Source organism: Marmota monax, unplaced genomic scaffold, assembly GCF_021218885.2.
Source record: "Marmota monax isolate L192 unplaced genomic scaffold, Marmota_monax_Labrador192_F-V1.1 WCK01_AAM20220418_F8-fsc00055, whole genome shotgun sequence".
In the NCBI taxonomy this organism is placed as follows: Eukaryota; Metazoa; Chordata; class Mammalia; order Rodentia; family Sciuridae; genus Marmota; species Marmota monax.
Window position 1 is genome coordinate 11370001 of NW_026695205.1, and position 18867 is coordinate 11388867.

Below are 18867 nucleotides of genomic sequence, written 5' to 3' on the forward strand. Positions count from 1 at the left end.
TTGCCCACCTTGTGGGGTCTGCAGGCTGCGGTGTGCCTGGAAGCAGGTGACGCCTGCTGCACACAGGCCGGCAAGAGGTGCAAGAACAGAGAGCACGTGACGAGGGGCCTGAATTGCAGAGGACCCCACTGTGACAGACCCCATAGGTCTCCCTCGTGTGGCTCCAGGAAGTAGCTGAGGTCCTGGGGACAGAAGCTACGGAGGAGAGCCAGGTTCCAGCTCAGCAGAGAGCGCTTTGGTGGTGAGGACCACAGAGGGCTGAACTGGGATAGTACTGAGCTCCCTGCTCCCAGAGGCATTCAAGAACAGGCCAGCAGCACCTTGTCACAAGGGCTGGACAACAGCTCCGATATCAGCCGAGCTTAGACTCCCCTCTGCAGACTGGTGCCAGCCAGGGTTGGCGGTGCCCATGGGCCCCAGAGTGGTCTTTGCATGTGGTATCTGAGCTGAGTCCATCCCTCGGGGACCCTGAGGATGAGAACCACAGCCTGATGCAGCACCGCCTTCCCATCGTTCCCCAGCTTCCCTCCTGGGAGCGCAGTCCGGGCAGGAGGGCCTGGGTTCCAGTTCTCCACAGCTGGGCCGAGTCCGCTTTTCTGATCGGTGCTCATGAAAGGGCCCGGTTCTCCGCCCCACCCCCGCCCGTCAGCACCGAGTGCGGCGGAGCCGGCGTGGGAACACGCATCTCAATAAAGCCCCATTGATTTTTGTGGGTGCAAGTGGAGGAAAAGGCGCCCAAAGGGTCTCCCTGGCCTGCCCCTCCCCCTCCTGACCCACTGGGGCGGCCACACGTCGATTGGTTACCGGATAATAGATCGCGCCACCGGCGGGGACCTCTGGGGACGGCTGGGAGCTGAGTCGCAGCACAACCCGCCCGAGTTAATCAAACTAGCAACAGGGTCTGGGCGGCAGGAGCAGGAGCGCGCGGCTTTACGCGCGATTACTGACAGGCACCAGCTGCCGCCGCTCGGCGCACCATGTGGACCTGCGCTCCGGGGGCAGATGCCTGACTAATCCCGCGGGCTGGCCCGGCCCTGCTCCGGCGGCTCGCAGGCGATGGCCACTCGCGCGAGCCCAAGTTGAAGCCGCGGGCTGTGCGGAGCCCGAGGGGCGTGATCCTCCGTGGGCGCGGGCGGAGGATGAACTGAGGATCAACATGTATGGGAATTACCCTCACTTCATGAAGTTTCCTGCAGGCTTTGGAGGTGAGTCGGCCGGCCTCGGCGGCGGGACCTGTCCGGGGGGCAGGGAGGACGGAAGGGCCGGTGCTGGGCAGAAGGAGGGCGCCTGTGTTTACCCGGAGCCGTGCAGCCTGTGCCCGAGTGCGCGGCCGGAGGGGGAGCGAGGGTCCGCCGCCGAGGAGACGTTAGCCTGCAGCCTGAGGGCTGGGGGCAGCCCAAGGACAGCGTCTAGCGGGGACGCTCTGAGACAAAGATCGAGAAGAGCATTGTCATACCCCACATGTGTGTGTGGGGACGGCGGTGGAGGAGCCAGGGACGCGGCTCGCTCAAACCCCTCATCTAATCTGGAGCCGGGAAGGTGGGAGTGGGAGGGCTTGGCCCCTGTCGCCGGTTGTTCCAGTTGAAAGAGGCTTTCACTATAATTGGATTTTCAAAAAGAAAACAGCCCTTTAACTTGCCACTCTTCTCCCTTTGACTTGCTAATGGCTCCTCTCTTCCCCCTGCGGCTGCCCACCCCCATTCCTTAGGGAGGTTGCCGCTGCCACTCTGGGGGGTCAGCTCTGGGGAGGGGGTCTGAGCTCTCACAGGAGACAACGGGCAAGCTGAAGACTCCAGTGGCCACACCAGGCGGGGCAGCCAGGGCACTCTTGCAGAAGCTTCCAGAGACTGGGTGCACAGTCTTCCTCCAGGCCCAGGCACACCCCTGCGAAGGGTCTCTCATTCAGGGACAGCCTCCCAGTTCCTGCAAAGGGAGCCAACAGCTGACCAGCTGGCCTCTGGTGTCACAGTGGCAGGCGGTGGCACGTAGCTGGCATTTGGGAGCCAAGGGGGAGCTTTCCCCTTATGGATCTGGGCGCCAGGACAGATATTTTTGTAAGGTCTTGAGAACTGAAAAGTTCCTGCCCCCTGCCCTCCTCTGGACAGCCGGCCGGTTCACCAGCAGGGGATAAGGGGATAAGGTCTGCCCGCGTTGCTGGGCCCGCGTTGCTGGGTGGACCCAGCCCACTTTGTAGGGTGGATGTGGCTCCTGACCTGGGGTAGTAGGCTGGGGCGTTGCTCAGTCCTTCAGGCAAGCATGGAGTCCGGCCCTGGAAGGGCCGATCGAGGAGGCCTGTCTGCCTCCCAGGCTGGGGCAGCTCTGAAAGTGAGCAGCATGGCATGCGCCCGCCCCGTGGGAGGCAGCCTTCTCTTATCCCTGCCAGTCTGAGACCTGGGAGCGTGGAGGCCAGTTCTGCGTCCTGGACACTTGGTCTCAGTTTTTCGCTGGACTCTTCCTAACTCCCTCTTCGCCCCATCCAGAGCTCAGGCTTTCTTCCCCTGGGCTTCTCTGAGTCTGACTGTTGGAGGAGCAGACTCATCCTCAGGCAGATTCTTGAGCCCGCCACGGCCATTTGATCCTGCAAGGCAGTGGAGGTGAGAAAAAGGGTCAAGTAGATAGGTGTAGGAGAGGAAGCCCACTCTAAAGCCCTGGGGCTGCCGGGGACCTGAAACATTAGCCTCCAAGGGCTGCAGAGTGCCCTGTCCTTTTGTCCTTTAGATGTGTAATCCCAGACTTGTGGGGGGACCAGTCTGGGACCACAGAGGGTTGAGTTGCAGAAAAGCCTCTCACAAACTTATGATGCTATTGCTTTAAATTGATGTAGTAAAGGGAAAGAGAGAGAGAGAGAGAGAGAGAGAGAGAGAGAGAGAGAGAGAGAAGAAGAAGAAGAAGAAGGAGGAGGAGGAGGAGGAGGAGGAGGAGGAGGAGGAGGAGGAGGGAAGGGAGGGAGGAGGGAGGGAGGGAGGGAGAGAGAGAGCGCGCGCTGAGTCTGGTTCCCAGCTTTTCACTTAGCTGTGTGACCTTAGGCAAGCTCCAGACCTTTCTGGGCCTTACTGACTTCATCTCTAAAATGGGATTCATCATCGCAGGCTTGGTTTTGGGGGAGTGTGAGGGGAGCTGGCCCTGGGGGAGGGCTGCTGCAGAGCCGTCCATACATTGGTGTCAGGTTTCCATTCCTTCGTCCCACTCACATACAAACAAGCAAATAAATGTAAAGGCGGATGTCACTGTAGAATAATGAAACAGGGATCTGGAAAAATACAATTAAATCCTCATCTTTTGACCCACATATTTTGTGGCTCAGATTCTCATAGTTGTGGGGCTCCAGTGTTTGCTGCAATGAGGTTTCGGAGAGCAGACCCAAGGTGCAGCCTCAAGAAGCAGTTTTGTCCCTGGGGCGGGAGGGAAAGGCCTTGCAGGCTGTTTGAGGGCTCCTCAGAGGCAGTCCTCCCTGACCCCCAGGGGGAGGATAGTCATCTTGTTTGGGTCTGTTGATATTTTCCATTTTGTTTGCATGCGCCAGTCAAGAGGAGGCTAAACACAGACCCCAAGGTCTCCACCCCAAGTCAGGGAGGCCTGAGGCCTGGCAGAGCTGAGGAGAAGGACAAGGCCTGTGGCAGGCCCGGGGTGCTGAGGACAAGAGCGGAGGTCACCCACAGCCTCTCACCATCCTTGCCCCGATGCTGCAAGCTGTGCTGTGCTCCTGATGACTTGGTAGACAGCTCCTGCCCGGGCCACACACGCAAGGGGAGCCACAGAGGAACCCCGTGAGAATCCCCGGGGAAGCAAAGTCACCCGTGGAGGTAACTGGGCTGTGCTTACCAGGTGCCCCAGAATTACCCACCAACCACCAAGAGACTGGTCAAGGTGGCCCGAGGCTCGTGGGTGCTGGGCCCCAGTGGCCCACACAGGTGCCCACATTCCCCACTCAGCACCTGCCTGCTTGTGGGGAGCCTCTCTCCTCTGCGGCTACACCCGGGCTGCTTGGTAAGAGGCCTGCTCTCCTGGGGCGAGGAAGTGCCTGTAGCCCCTAACCCTAACCCTAACCCTAACCCTAATCAGTGCCCCGAGCTTCAGGGCAGAAGGCGGTCAGCCGAGGGGCCGGCCTTGCTTCCTTGACCAGCATCCTGAAACGCAAACACTGGCCCCAGACACAAGCACTCAGCCAGCGTCTCCACATCAATCCTCAGCACAACCCCAGGAGCAGGCAGGATCACTGTCCTTCCTGTGGTCCTGTTCAGAGGAGGATGGCAGGGCAGCGAGAGGCACAGAACTTCAGCCAGGCCTCCGAGTAGAAATGGCACGGCCCAGGATGGGGACCAGGCAGGCTGGGGGCTGTGCTCTGCTGAGCCACCTCTCAGTGCTTCTGTGGGTGACATGCTTGCTCTGCAAAGCTGGGTCAGTGGGGTGCTCCTGGGGGGTCTGGAGCTCCCATCCAACCACAGGATCCGTCCTCAGCGCTGCACACACAGTGGCCTGGCACAGAGACGAAGCAGAGGAGCAAGGAGCTACCAAGGAGCAACAGTGACCTCGCAGAATTCCACTGATGTGCATGATTCCCTGCTGACCCTCTTCCACCTGGGGACAGCTGCAGCGGAGGGTCGGACGGCAGTGCCGGCTCACACGCGTGTGCGCAGGCCTGCGTTGCTACAGCACACCTTTCCCTCCGCAGATGTGTGGGTGGCGAATTGGAACATACCTTGGGCGTAAGGGTTTATGTAGGAAGGAGTGACTGTTTATGAGATTTAGGAAGGAGCATATTTAGTATGAACTATTTTCTGAAACATTTACAATCTTACAAGAGAGGAGAGCTGAGGAGCAACTGAAAGGAGAATCGTGCCGCGGAGGAGTCCAGGTGGCCTGCCTTCTCCTTCCCTCCGCTGTGGCCTCTGGATCTGTGAATTTTGTCACCAGCCCTGGTGTCTGGCTGGCGAGGAAGATGGCGTTTGCTCTTGTTTTAGGAAACCAGAGGACACAGAGGCCCAGGGAATGGAAGTCTGTTTTCCCAAACGCCTGGGTTTAGGTGGCTCTCACGGGCCAACTCAGTTTGGGCTCAGTGATCCTCACAAAAGAGTGAAAAACAGCGGTTAACATTTATTGGGCACCTACTGTTTGCCAAGCACTCCAGGGATTGGTGCTCATCTCATTTAACATGCACATGGGAGGTCAGACTCTGTCACCACCATCCCCATGCACCGACGAGGACCCCATGCACCGATGAGGATGAGGACGTATGGCAGGGAGGCTGAGCCTCTGCCCAGGAGACCTCACTGGTGAGGAAGAGCTGCTCCAGCCCGGGCAGCCTCGGCCAGGCCTGTGGGGCAGAGCCCCAGACCCACCTGGGGGCTCCGCGTCCCTGCACTCCTCACGCCCGTGGTCCCTTTGTCTTTGGAACACAGGTAATTGCTGAAAAGGGACAGACACTGGCGAGCGCTGGGCCCTCCACAAGGCTGGGCGCTTTCCCAGTTGGACGGCGCCTTGTGTTAACAGGCAGAACCCTGTTCCCGCCCTGCCCCGTGCTCAGTCTCCTAGGAAGGCAGGCGGACCTCTCAGGCTGTGCCCCAGGAGGAGAGCTGCCCCGGGGCCGAGGAGCAGGCTTCCTGACTGCCCTCCTTGGCAGTGATCCCAGCCCTTCCGCTCTGACCCATGCGGCCCGCTCCCTGTTGGGAGCTGAAGTCGCAGAGCTGGTCAGGGCCTGTGGTCTTCTGGTCTGACCCATTGGTTACAGGTAACGACATTTGGGAAGGCAGATGGGCTCACCCAGGACTTGTGGCTGTTCTCGGTCCTCAAACTGGATTCTCCTGGTCCTCTTGGGGCCACCTGAGATGACAGGAAGAGGAGCAGGGGCTGAGCCACAGACAGTCCTCCCAGTGCCCCCTACGGGCAGAGGGATGGCCTTCTACGGCACGGGGACTAAACTTTTAAAAGCCTGGGCGATGGTGAACATGTAATAAAGCTTGCTCTCTTTCTGTGAAAATGTGGTGGCTGGTATTAAATTCAGCCAGAGTTCCGCCTGTCGGCTTTGTCTAGAGGGGGCTGCCCGTTCTCAGTGTGCCGCCAGTGCCCTGCAATGCTGGCAAAGTGGAGGGAATGGTGCTCTACGGGGGGCCCGTCTCAGAAAACCCCACTTTAGCAAATTCTCCCTGGACAATGCTCAGGGGCCTTTACCAGGAACCTCCAACCTGTGATTCTCAGGAGACTGGGGCCCCAGGCCAGGGACCTGGCAAGTCCGGACCAGGCCTCTCCCCCTCTGCCATCTAGGGACCTGGAGATCCTTGCTCCCTCTTGTCCACCACTGTGGGTGGGTGCTGTGGGCAGGGGGAGGTCTAGGTTAAAGGTCATGCTAAACTCCTGACGAGATCTCGTATTTGGTATCCGGATGTCAAGGACGGAGAAGTCCGTGATCTTCAATTCAAAAGGCTCCTATGAGAAGTCGGATGGGGGTGGGGACTGCCTAACAGACATCTGGGGTGTTTTCTCCCAGGCTGGTGGCCTGGGGTCCTTCCGTGCCTCGGCACCTCCCTTGTCCCCTGTTCACTTTGCCTGTCACCAGTGTCGTGTGGAAGCCCCCTCCTGGAGGGTGTGGCGCACAGAGCTGCTGTGCTTGGTCAGCCCCAGCAAGGTGGGAGCCCAGGAGAAGGTCAGGAGAAGGCCCGCGGGGACCCCTGCCAGCCGCTCACCGGCATGGCGTGCCAGGCTGTGCGGCATGACTTGACTGGCGAGTCCTTGCCCTGCAGGAGTGCAGAGATGGGCTGCCATCAGAAGCCCCCAAACATCTGGAAATTAATGACTTGTGACATTTTTTCTCGGGGTGGGTGTGAGTAGATCCAGAGAAGTTCGGTCTTGAGGATCTAGAACAGACAGCGCTGTGTACATCACCCAAAGGGAATGTCGCCGCAGGAGGTGGCTCATGGCGCTGCAGGGCGGTGTGGTGTTCAAGGACGCCAGCACTGAGAGCCTCCTGGGCATGTCTCGGTGGCCCAGTGGGCACAGGGGGTGCCAGCACGTGAAACGGGTGCAGAGGGACAGGCGGTTCCTCTGAAGGGGACCCCCAGGCGCCTCTCGTTTGTTAGCAACGGCATCCCGTTCATCTGCACCAGCCAGCCTTGTGACCTGGTCCTGGGTGGGAAAGGGGCGCACAGGCCAAGGCAGGCACCGCCAGAGGCTCAACTTGGGTCCTGGGTCGCAGTAATTCAGGGCAAGCCCTGGGGTCCTGCTGAACCTGCTTCCTGTCTGTCTGAAGGGGCTGAGTCCTGATGTGCAGATCACTCCCAGGCAGACTGAGGTCTGTGTGCAGCTGCAGCCTCCAGGGAGGGACTGCTTGCAGTCTGTCATGCTGAACTTGGGGCCAGGCACAAAATCAGCATCCAAAAAATAGTTTGATTAAATCAGTACCAGTAATTGCCATGGAAATAATAGCACATATTTATAGAGTTCTGTGAGTGTCAGGCATGACATAGTGGCTAGTGTGTACTCAGACCCACGAGCTGAAAGAGCTAGTGATTTTTGTGCTGTGCTGTGTGGCCCTGAGCAAATCTCTCAACCTCCCTGAGATGATTGCCTCTTCTATGAAATGAGATGGTCCTTTAAGTCCTAAAAGTCCGATTTCTAAACAAAAACAATATGGGCTTATTATGTTATAGCATGATTAATTTGGAATTGTGATTAAATGGGTCATGGTATGAACTAATTTGTATTTGCTCATTCACAAAAAATAATAAGGAGAAAAGGTTGTTAAGCAGCTGAGATGATCACGGAGAGGTGTTGAGCCCATTTAAGGTGCATCTGTTTTCAACAATTTAGAAAGCATAGTAGGAGCGTCATTAGCATATTAACGGGGTGTTAATTACAAAAGAGTCTTTTAAAGCAGGTTTTATAAAATCCCCACTTAGTAACCATTAGCTTGTGGTACTTGAAACACAAACTATTCACGTGTGTTACTTAGAAGTAATAAAATTCTAATTTAAAAGTAATCTGCCAACTTGTCACGAATTTAGACTGATTTTTCTCTCAATTGATCCAAATGAGTGAGGTTTTGCTATAATTATATATAATGCTAGTAATAATGAGGCCGATTATCAATCTTTCCCTGCTTTTCACTACCTCGTCATTACAGATTTTAGGGGAGGGGCAGGGAGTAGGAGAGGGGAGGAGGGGGGCAGGGGGTGGGGAGGGGGAGAAGAACAAATGCCCCCTCCCCCCCCAGCACCGGCGATGCACCCCTTCAGCTGTCCTGGGGCTGCGTGGGTCCAGGCAGAACCGTCCTGTCCACCACAAGGGCCCAGGCAGAACCATCCTGTGTGCCCCAAGGGTCCAGGCAGAACCGTCCTGTGTGCCACAAGGGCCCAGGCAGAACCGTCCTGTCCACCACAAGGGCCCAGGCAGAACCGTCCTGTGTGCCCCAAGGGCCCAGGCAGAACCGTCCTGTCCACCACAAGGGTCCAGGCAGAACCGTCCTGTCCACCACAAGGGCCCAGGCAGAACCGTCCTGTGTGACACAAGGGCCCAGGCAGAACCGTCCTGTGTGCCCCAAGGGTCCAGGCAGAACCGTCCTGTCCACCACAAGGGTCCAGGCAGAACCGTCCTGTGTGACACAAGGGCCCAGGCAGAACCGTCCTGTGTGCCACAAGGGCCCAGGCAGAACCGTCCTGTGTGACACAAGGGCCCAGGCAGAACCGTCCTGTCCACCACAAGGGCCCAGGCAGAACCGTCCTGTCCACCACAAGGGCCCAGGCAGAACCGTCCTGTGTGCCCCAAGGGTCCAGGCAGAACCGTCCTGTCCACCACAAGGGTCCAGGCAGAACCGTCCTGTGTGCCACAAGGGCCCAGGCAGAACCGTCCTGTGTGACACAAGGGCCCAGGCAGAACCGTCCTGTCCACCACAAGGGCCCAGGCAGAACCGTCCTGTCCACCACAAGGGCCCAGGCAGAACCGTCCTGTCCACCACAAGGGCCCAGGCAGAACCGTCCTGTGTGACACAAGGGCCCAGGCAGAACCGTCCTGTGTGCCACAAGGGCCCAGGCAGAACCGTCCTGTCCACCACAAGGGCCCAGGCAGAACCGTCCTGTGTGACACAAGGGCCCAGGCAGAACCGTCCTGTCCACCACAAGGGCCCAGGCAGAATCGTCCTGTCCACCACAAGGGCCCAGGCAGAACCGTCCTGTCCACCACAAGGGCCCAGGCAGAACCGTCCTGTCCACCACAAGGGCCCAGGCAGAACCGTCCTGTCCACCACAAGGGCCACTGGCAGCTGGTTCAGCTGGTCCTGAGGGCCTGGGCATAGGGCATCAGCCCAGAGCTGATGCCCGCAAAGACTCCGGGGAGGGGCCGGGCCTCCTCACTCTCCACCTCGTTCCTTTATTTTCCACATTGAGAAAGCCAGGAAGGGCCCTGGCCTCGGAGAAGGCTCCTCCTAAACTGGCTTCCACTCTGGCCGCCCCTCATTGGACACTGATGGCTCCAGTCTGTTTTCCACCTCTGTTCAGATGCAGAGCTTCGCATCTCCAGAACAGGTCTCAGCACCTCCCCGTCCAGTCTCAGGATGGCCGTGCAGCCAAACCCTCACGGGAAAGTGCTTTGAAAACGCTGATAGCAATTCAGGTACAAGAAATGCCAATCGACAACCCCAGCGTCTGGCTCTTTTATAGAGGGGTGGGGGGTTGGCCTGGGCTGGGGCCCTGCTGAAGGGAGCCAGGGCAGGCTCTGCATTGTGATGGGCTAGTGCCAGGATGGGCCGTTCCGGCCAGAAAGGCTCAGGGCTGGATCCTCAGGCCAAGAGTAGGGCTGGCGAGGGCAGGAAGGGCTGTGGGGTCACTGCGGGAGGTCAGAGTCACAGCGCCATACGTGCTGCGTTTCCTGGACTCAAAAGACACGTGCCCCGGTTACTAGCCACCTTCCTTTTGGATTTTGCCTGTGTACAGTGAGGGCAACAGGAGCAGCCAAGTCCAACCATGTGGTGAGAAGCGGGTTAATGTGTGTGGCTGGGGCCTCGGGGCTGCTGCCAGTTGCTCAGTAACACTAGCTAGGCTGTTGTTGCTGCTACTCAGCGGAGGAGATGACATAAAAGTGTCAATTAAAGTCCTTCATGGGGTGGGTGGACCTGCTGACGAGGCTTGCTCAGCAGTCTGTGTGTTAAAAGCCAAGGAGAGAAAGGACACGTGAGTTTCCTTAGACAAAGAACAAGCCAGGTGTCTGGGTATTCTGTGATTGTCAAGTATGTGCCACATCTCTCTCCTGGAGGCAGGGAGGCAGGCTTCGGCGTGGCCTGTCCCATCGCAGAGAGATGGGTGGGCTGGGGCCCCTCGATGCACGCCGACTTAAGTGGAAAGTCCTGCTCTGAGGAGGACCTGACCCTTCCCCATCCATGGGCTCAGAGTTCCCATTCCCTCCTGAAGAGGCTGCCAACCAGAGAGCACACCCTGCACCCTGGCACAGCAGCCCAGGGTGGACAGCCGCGCCATTCGCTCCCTTGTCGGCCAGTCAGAGGGACTCAGGCTTGACATTTCCCTCCCATTGGCTGGGAGGAGGTTGCTAAGCAACTCCCTCACCTTGGTGGGAATCGGTCTTCTCCTGCCGGCTTCTCTTTCTCAGCAAGTCTCTCTCTCCTCTCCTGTTCTCTTGCTCGCCTGCTTGAGTGAACACACACACACACACACACACACACACACACACACACTCTTCACTTGTTTAGAGATTTCCCAGGGCTTTTGTTCTGGTAAACATCAGCAATGTTGATTTCTTATGTGGAGGAGATGTTGATCAGCTCTACATCTAGTTACACACAGTAATCAGCAAACACCATACTGTTCATTAACTTAGTCACCAACTATTCCTTTTTGGTATTCACTGTGTTCCAGACACAGTACGAGGTGCTGTGATGATTGCCATCAGCAAAGGGAGGGAATTCAGAATGGGAATCGTGTGTCAGGGTGAATTATGGGGAGACCCAGGGCTCCCTAGGAGTGGTTGGGCTGGCTGGCATAATGGGGTGCTGTCTGGGTTCAGAGCAGTGGTATTTCTGAACCATTCAGAAAATTCCACATTGTGAACAACTGGTGTGTCTGGAGCAGGGCTTGGCGATGACACCTTAGCTGAGACCCACTCCTCACCTGCGTGAGGCCACTCTTCACACACACCCTCGTCTGCCACGGCCCCACACCACACTTGTCCTGACCTCACCACACTTACAGGGGTAGTGACAGGGTCCCCATTGCTGGGCTGCTGGCTCGGGGGCCTTGTGAGCTTCTGAGCCACATGAATGACTTGATGTGGCACCGAGGCGCCTCAGCTCACAGAGGTCCCATCTGGAGAGTGGTGAACCTGGGGTCCACCTGGGGCCCACCTGGGGTCCACCTGGGGCTTCTGGCCTCAGCATCACCTGCTTCTCCATAGCTCACCCCCGGAGCCTCGGGGCCACAGTGCACACAGGGACTCGAGATTCTTGTAGCGTCAGGTGCTCTGCAGATCCCTACCCAGGCTTGGCTCCTGGGGACAGGCAGCATCTCAAACTGAAGCTGCCACGTAGCTTGAAGCCTCAGTGCGGTCCGGCGGATGACGGCAGGTCCTCGCAAGACGGTTAGACTCAGACGGTCCTGACCTCCACCTCTGGCACCTCCTTTGTTCACCCAGCGTCAGGGAGCCGTGTTCACCCAGTGCTCAGGAAGTGTGAGAGCCGGAGGGGGGTGTGCAGGTCGCCAAGTGCCAGCTTCCTCCTGGGAAGATGAGGCTCGGGACTGCAGAACACGTCTCTCGACCTGCTGCCAGGAGAGAGGAGCCCCCTGAGAAACCCCATCAGTAGGTCATTTTATGAAGCCATTGCTGGCGAAAGAGAATGCAATCTACAGACACATTCTCCAGGCCTCTGGGCACCTGGCCGAGGGCAGGGTCCTCACACACAGGGGACTGGGCTGGGGCTGTCTCGGTCGATCCTATGGCTGTGACAAAACACCTCAGACCTGGACACTTAGGCGTAACAGAAATGTGTTGCCCAGAGTTCTGGAGGCTGGAGGGGCCACAGCAGATTGGGGCCAGAGAGGACTCTGTCTTTGCTTCCAAGAGGGAGCCTCTCACCCAGTCCTGAACCCTCACATGAGGGAAGGAGTGAAGCAAGCCGGGGAACAGCCCCGTGTGGTTGTAAGAGGAAGGGGTGGAAGGGCCAGGCAGCTCCCTGGCTCCCTCAGAGGGCCCTGGTGGGTGGAGCCTGGAGGCCGGCTCACCGCCCACAGGCACCTCTCACTCTGCCCTCCTGAGGGTTAAGTCCCAGAATGAGTTTGGAGGGACACACGATCAAGCCGTGGCAGAGACCGAGAGTGGACGGGCACCAGAGAGAAGCTGGACTTCAGATTCGGACTTGGCCTGGCCTGGGCTGAGGGACAGAGAGAAACTACTCTGGATCAATTTGCTGGAAATGCCACTTATTCTTAAAAAGGAGCCGCCACTGCAGCTCGGATGCTGCCGCGGGAACCGGTTGATAGTTTTGTGCTCATTTATAGCTTAAGCAAAAGGCCCGGTGAAGAAAGAGAACAGACCAGGCACCATAGACAAGTGTGTGGAGGACCCGTGGTACCTTTGGGGCTGGAGACTGTGAGCTGCGTCTGCGAGAAGGATTAACTTCCCAGAACACTCCAGTTAGAAAAGCCATTGTTCTCCATCTTTTCTAAACGCAAAGCTATTTATTTCTAACTTCTTGGAGAAGCAAAGTACCAAAGGCCATTTACGTGAGATGTATGTATCCATTTTATTTTTAAAAAATATGTCATAAAATAGCCCACCTCTTCTCAGTCATTGACTTGGCAGAAATTAGCCACATTTTTAAAAAATATTTTTTAGGTGTCAATGGGCTTTTATTTTATTTATTTATATGCGGTGCTGAGAATTGAACCCAGTACCCCCCACATGCTAGGCAAATGCTCTACCACTGAGCCACCACCAGCCCCAGCCCCATTTGTAAGATCCTTAAAAACCAAACTTAAACTTGCTATTTCATCTTCTCCCAATTTGCTATTCTCACCACTGCACCGACAAGTCAGATTGCCTTAATTTTTATTAATAATAACAATAACAACCATCTACTATAAATTTCAGATCACTTTGATGATACCACCTGATTCTGTTTTGAAGTGTCTTGTGAGTTCTTCGTGGTCCCCGTCTGTGTATTTCTGTGCAGGCCCGGGTTTCTCAGACATCATGAATCTGCAGCCTAATTTCCATGATACTTTATACAGAGTATAAAATATACTTGGACTTTTTCTGAAATCAATTTATTATTTTTTTAAAAGCTTAAATAGCTCTCTTCTTAATTCCGTATCTTATTGGTCCATCGTAGGTGATGGTGGGATTTGTCGTCACACGTTTGCACTCGCTCCCAACAGGACAACATGATTGGCCAGGGTCACTCCCCACACTTCCCTTCTCCCCTCACATCCCTCCCCACTCCCTTCCCCCTCCTGACCCCCTGTGGACTTTCCTCCTTTCCCTTTCTCCTCTCTGCCTTCCACATGTGGGGACACATAGAACTTGGACTTCTGAGTCTGGCTTATTCCCTTAACATGATGGTCTCTAGTTCCACTCACTTTCCTGCAATGACATGATCTCATTCTCCCTTATGGCCGGTAAACTCCATGGTGCGTGTAGACCACATTTCCTTCATCTGTCCATCTGTGGTAGACACCTAGGCTGATTCCGTAACTTGGCTGTTGCGAATCCTGCTGCTGTAAACACGGTATGTACGTTTCACTGTAGGTGGTGATTGATTCTTCAGGGTAGATGCTGAGGATGGTGCTGCTGGGTCATAGGATGGATCCAGGCCTCGCCTTTGAGTCCCTCCACGCTGACTTCCACAGCGGTTGCACTTACAGCCCAGCCACAGCGTAACACTGCCCCTTTTCTCCGCATCCTCTCCAGCATGGTTATCTGGTTCTTCGTGACTGCCCCTGGGCCTGGTTTGAGATGAATCTCGGGTAGTTTTGATTTGCATTTCCCTAATTGCTAATGACGTTGACACTTTTTCATCTGTTTATTGGCCATTTATGCTCTTTTGGGGAAGTGTCAGTTTGGTCACTTACCCATTAAATAGCTACCTTTCGGAAGGCCAGTCACTTGCTACCAACATAAGGACCCTCCCCTCAAACAACCCAGAAACTCTTGGGGTTTTTAAGGCCTGGCTCACCCCCCTGTCAGGGTGGTGCAGGTGCTGCTGCCCACCTTTCTGCGCTAGGCTTGGGGCCAGGCCCTGCGCTTGACCCTGGGGGCCGGAAGTGAAGGCCCAGCTCCTGGTAGCCAGTTAGAGCCGAGGACAAGAAGGGGCCCTGGGTGGGGCCTGGAAAGTGCCTCTTCCGATGACCTGCCCTGGGGGAGTGTCCAGTCAGGGCTGGCTCCCAGTCACCTGTCCCTGTCCCCGAAGCCCACTCAGGTCTGCTGAGCCTCTTCCACGTCAGCCTCCCAGGCCTCAGAAGAGCCCAGAAGGCTCTGTGCAAACCGGGCGTCTGCAAGGCTCCTGGCTTGAGGTTTTGGAAGCGCCCTCTTCTCTCTCCTTCAGGTGAACTTTGGGCTTCAGATCCCTCAATGACTGAGTCATCTGCAGCTCTGTGATGCAGATGGCTGTCCACTCATCCTGTTGTCCTTGACAGCAGACAGGAGAGCGCGTGGGCTCTGCCTTCAGAACCCCGGCAGGGCAGGGCGGGCACTGTTCTAAGGGTGGGAAAGACAGGAAGATTAACAAACATGGAAATAGAATCAGGGCTGAGACACCAGTAAGCGTGGACTGCAGTTAGGAAACAGAAGGGGCGTCAGACCTGAGCAAGAGACGCCAGGAAGGCTTCTTGGAGGAGGTGACACTGAAGTTGACCTTGAAGGATGAGCAAGAGCTTTCTAGATGATGGCACTCAGGCCAGGTGTCCTGAACCTGGGGGCGGCTGGGGGTGAGAAGGAGCTGAAGTTTTCTTAGTGGCTGCCCAGCTGCCCAGATGGACTGGAGCTGCACAGGCTGCATTTCCGGGATGTGAGTGTGACCTTTGTGCCACAGAGAGCCGTTCATTTGGGATGCTCCCTGCTCTCCCCGACTCTGAAGGCAGCAAGTCCCTCTGCGTGTCCCCCTCCTCACCTGGCACTTAGCTTAGGACAGTGCCTACAGCCAGTGGGCACACTCCAGGGCTTGTTCAGTGAACACAAGCCTCATGGTCAGTACGGCCTCTGCGTGGCATGGAGTTTGACGGGCAGTGAGCACTCGGATGTGGGCAGCTTCTGCAGGAGCCGCCGCCAGGCACTTACCCTCCGCCCATCCTCTTGCTTCTCCCCTGGGGACAGCTGCGGCTGAGCTGAGGGCAGTCCTCACTCTGCATGTGGGTGCAGCTCTGCGTGCCTGATCCCCAGGGGCCAGAGCAGGGAGGGCTGCCCCTGTGTGTCCTAGCCTCTGCCAACACGGAGCCCAAGCAGCTCCCTCCTGGAGAGAATGGACACGCGGGACTCTCCAGACCCTCTTCTTCTCCTTCCTCTCGAGTTGGCCACTGTCTGCAGGAGGGCAGGAGCTCAGCTGGATGGGGGAAGCGTGCTGGACACCACTGGCCAATGCTGCTGTCCTGCACACCCCCAGACCCACAGGCACTGGGCCTCCGTGGCCATGAAGCCAGGACCAGCCTCTCCAAGTTCTCCTCCCGAGGGCCAGTGACCCTTGCTGTAGAGCTGGGCAGGACAAAATCTGTGGGCAAAAAGCTCCAAAAGACAAGGGCCGGGAGGTGCACGGTGCACGGTGCAGACTCTGTGGCTCCCTGGGTCCTGTGGCCTGGACTCCTGTGGGCAGGGCCGCGTCCACACACAAGTGCATTGCCTCACACTGCCCAGTTCCCGGAGCTCCGTGGGGAAGGCTGGAGCAGCCTGCGCATCTGCCCTCCCCACCCCCACCCCCACCCCCACTTGGGGCTTTGGCATTGACCCCCTTATTCTTGGACCACGCCGTCACCCAGGCCTGGGCTTGTGGGCCACCCCCTGTGGCATTGCTGTCTGTCCATCATCTAGAGTGGACTCCAGGCAGGGCCCCAAACGCTGGGACATCATGAGGGCCCCATCCCAGGGCAGGCCAGCTCCCTGCGATCCTGGGCTTGTCTCCATTGCTGGCTCAGTGCAGGTGTGACCCCCGGGTCCACAAATGTGCAGGAGTGGCCAGAGGGGAAGGATAAATGGAGCCAGGCGAGGCAGGCTGGCCGGCCCCCGACCATGTCTGACCCCACCCTGTCCCCTGTGCTCTCTCCTTACAGGCTCCCCTGGCCACGCCGGCTCCACCTCCATGAGCCCGTCAGCAGCCCTGTCCACAGGGAAGCCCATGGACAGCCACCCCAGCTTCACGGACACCCCTGTGAGTGCCCCACGGACGCTGAGCGCGACGGGGACCCCCCTCACTGCTCTGGGCTCCCCGTACCGCGTCATCACGACTGCCATGGGCCCACCCTCGGGGGCGCTGGCGGCCCCTCCAGGAGTCAGGCTGGTGGCCCCACCCAGCTCTCAGGTAGGTACTTTACCTGCAGGAGCGCGCAGCCCCCGAAGGCTCACCCGGGGGCCCGGAGCAGAGCCGCTGCTGGGCACATGCACGCGTGGTGGTGGTGGTCTTCCCTGCAGGCAGCCCCCTGTAGCGTCGGGCCCTGCCTTCCAGCTGAGCAGTCCCGGGAGTGGACTGTTCCTCGGGGCCCAGGAGAGGGACACCACCCAGGTAGCTCGGGTGGCTCACCCCTGGCTGTGACTCCCAGGCCTGTTTTGTTGTTGGGAACGTGGCCCCCTGTGTTCTCAACCTGGCGATCGATGTGGAGGCGGTGAAGTGCCCACGCTCTGGTTAGAATTCAGAAACCAGCAGGACCTGGTCTCTGCTACCCCCCCCCCCAGGCGTTCAGTGGAGAGGGGAGAGGCAGGAGCTGCACATGGACCCCCCAGAGCAACACAGGTCATGTTACATCCGTGCCATCTCCAGCTGTGTGCACAACAGCAGGGAGCGAGGCTGGGGGGGGGGCCTGCGAAGGGCCAGATGCCCTCCCCTCCTGAGCAGCGGCCCTGCCCACTTGCTGTGGCTGCAACAGTGCTGCATAAAACGGCTCCCGAATCAGGAGGCCTGCAAAAGCAACCCTTGGTCTCCCACTCTTCTCAAGCCTGCTGTGCACCAGGAGGGCTCTGCTTCAGACGGCTGGCGTCCTGGGCTCTGTGCAGGCTCGGGTCACCCACAAGGGCAGTGCTCCTGGGCATGCTTCCCAGGGTGACTCACAGAGTGCAAAGGCCAAGCCCAACCCAGGGCGCACAGCGAAGCCTCTGCACACGGCATGTGGCGGATGCCAGCACTGACGGCAGGAGGAGGCTGTCCCTGCTAGTCACGGCACAGGACGGGAAGCCTTAGGAGGAGTGGCAAGCTAGGAAGGACAGCCCCTGCGCGCCACACCTACTAGGTGGTCTCTTCCTGGGTAACAGCCAGCGTCACTGCTGCCCACTCCCAGCACAGCTCGGGCGGCCGGTCACGGTGGCCAACCTCCCCAGGCCACAGTGCCACCAGATATCTGGTCAAGCCTTGTTCCAGTGTCTGGATGACAGGTAGACCAGGCAGAGCAGACTGCCCTTGTGGTGTGTGTGTGGGGGCGGGCCTGCAACCCACCAGGTCTGAACAGAACAAAAGGCCGTTCCTGCCTGAGCAAGAAAGACTCCTCCTGCCTGACGTCCGCAGCCTGGGGCTGGTCTTGTCCTGCCTCCAGCTTGAACAGAAACACGGGCTCCTCCCGGCTCGAGCCTGCCGCCCTCAGACCACATGGCAGTCCCAGGACCCGAGCTTGCCCACCCTCTCTGTAGATCTTGAGGCGTGGCAGCCTCCAGAGCCACACGGGACAATTCCTTATCCTGGCCCCGAGGAATCTCGTGCAGGGGTGCCACGTCGAAGGCACTATTGTAGATGAAGGAGCAGGGAGGGCTGTGACCTGCCTGACCTGTCGGCCTCTGTGGCAGCGGGGGTGCAAGACTGCTGGGGCGTGGGGATGTGTTTATGCCACCCCACCCCGCGGCTCGGCAGAGCACAGGTGCCAGCCCTTTGGAACGCGTGGGGCGCGCTCACCTTCCTCCCTGTGCCGATTCCAGGAGGGAGGAACAGACAGACCTGCTGCGTTCTGGGGCGGGTGCACCACTGTGCGGGCCTACTGTGTGTAGGTGCTGCTCGTCGCCACCTGGATCTGGGGACACACGCTGAGCACGGTGGCCAGAGTCTGTGTCTCACGGCAGTGGTGCTGTGACAGTCACAACAGACAAGACGAGGAATCAGTGCGGTCATTTCCCAGAGCAATCTGCTCTCTGTGGAGCAGCAGAGGGGAAGGCGGCGGCGGCAGGCCCCTGGGGCAGCGGAGGGCAGCCACTTCCCTCCAAGGCTGCCTTGAGCGACCACACTCCACTGACCAGCCCCGACCAGGGCACTCGTCTCTACAGCCGGAGCGGCAGGGCTGTCCTGGCCCCAAGTCCGCACAGTGTAGGGATGAGAGGTCAGCTGGGAGCGTGGTCCTGGCCAACTGGGCCGTGTGCAGAGGCCAGGCCAAGTTTGGCCTTGGGAGCTAAATTAAGCTGCCAAGTGCTGGCAGAGCTGTGACCGGACACTCACCAGCCTTCAGGGCTGGGGCTCCGGAACCACCCGGCAGCGGAACTTTGCCCAACTCACCCAACTGCCCAGCCAGAAGGCCTCTGTGTTACCGCGGGTCGTGGACTCGGACCACTTGGGGCAGAGCTCCTGTGCACCGGGTCATCCTAGCCTAGGACTCGCCGGGGTGGGACTCGTGAAGGAAGCATGCTCCACCTGTGACTGGTAAGCGCGTTTGGGCGTGGAGAGGAGAGCCTGGGCCGGGGCAGCAGGCAGGCCTCGCC

The 18867-nt window shown here is 58.3% G+C and overlaps 1 protein-coding gene and 1 long non-coding RNA gene across 5 annotated transcripts in view; one reads left to right on the top strand and one right to left on the bottom strand.

The window, feature by feature from the left end:
• Positions 1-894: 894 nt before the first annotated feature.
• Rxrg (retinoid X receptor gamma) overlaps positions 895-18867 on the top strand; it is a 40515-nt gene continuing 22542 nt past the window's right edge. Inside the window, exons 1-2 of one of the 3 annotated variants that reach the window (XM_046430073.2) lie at positions 895-1205; positions 16251-16498. In XM_046430073.2, the coding sequence (XP_046286029.1) occupies positions 1157-1205; positions 16251-16498 (297 nt within the window). In that variant the 5' untranslated portion in view covers positions 895-1156. Of the gene's footprint in view, positions 1206-16126; positions 16499-18670; positions 18809-18867 lie in introns of those variants that run through there. The other 2 variants (XM_046430072.1, XM_046430074.2) reach the window with 2 other exon arrangements.
• LOC124083429 (uncharacterized) lies at positions 12712-18777 on the bottom strand. Of its 2 annotated transcripts, XR_006848727.2 has the most exons (4): positions 18665-18777; positions 18074-18242; positions 14793-15507; positions 12712-14688 (listed from the first exon to the last, which is right to left on the bottom strand). It is a non-coding gene; the product is annotated as an uncharacterized LOC124083429 (long non-coding RNA). The 2 variants fall into 2 exon arrangements; XR_006848726.2 differs by lacking the exons at positions 18074-18242; positions 18665-18777 and having other exon boundaries at positions 14793-15879.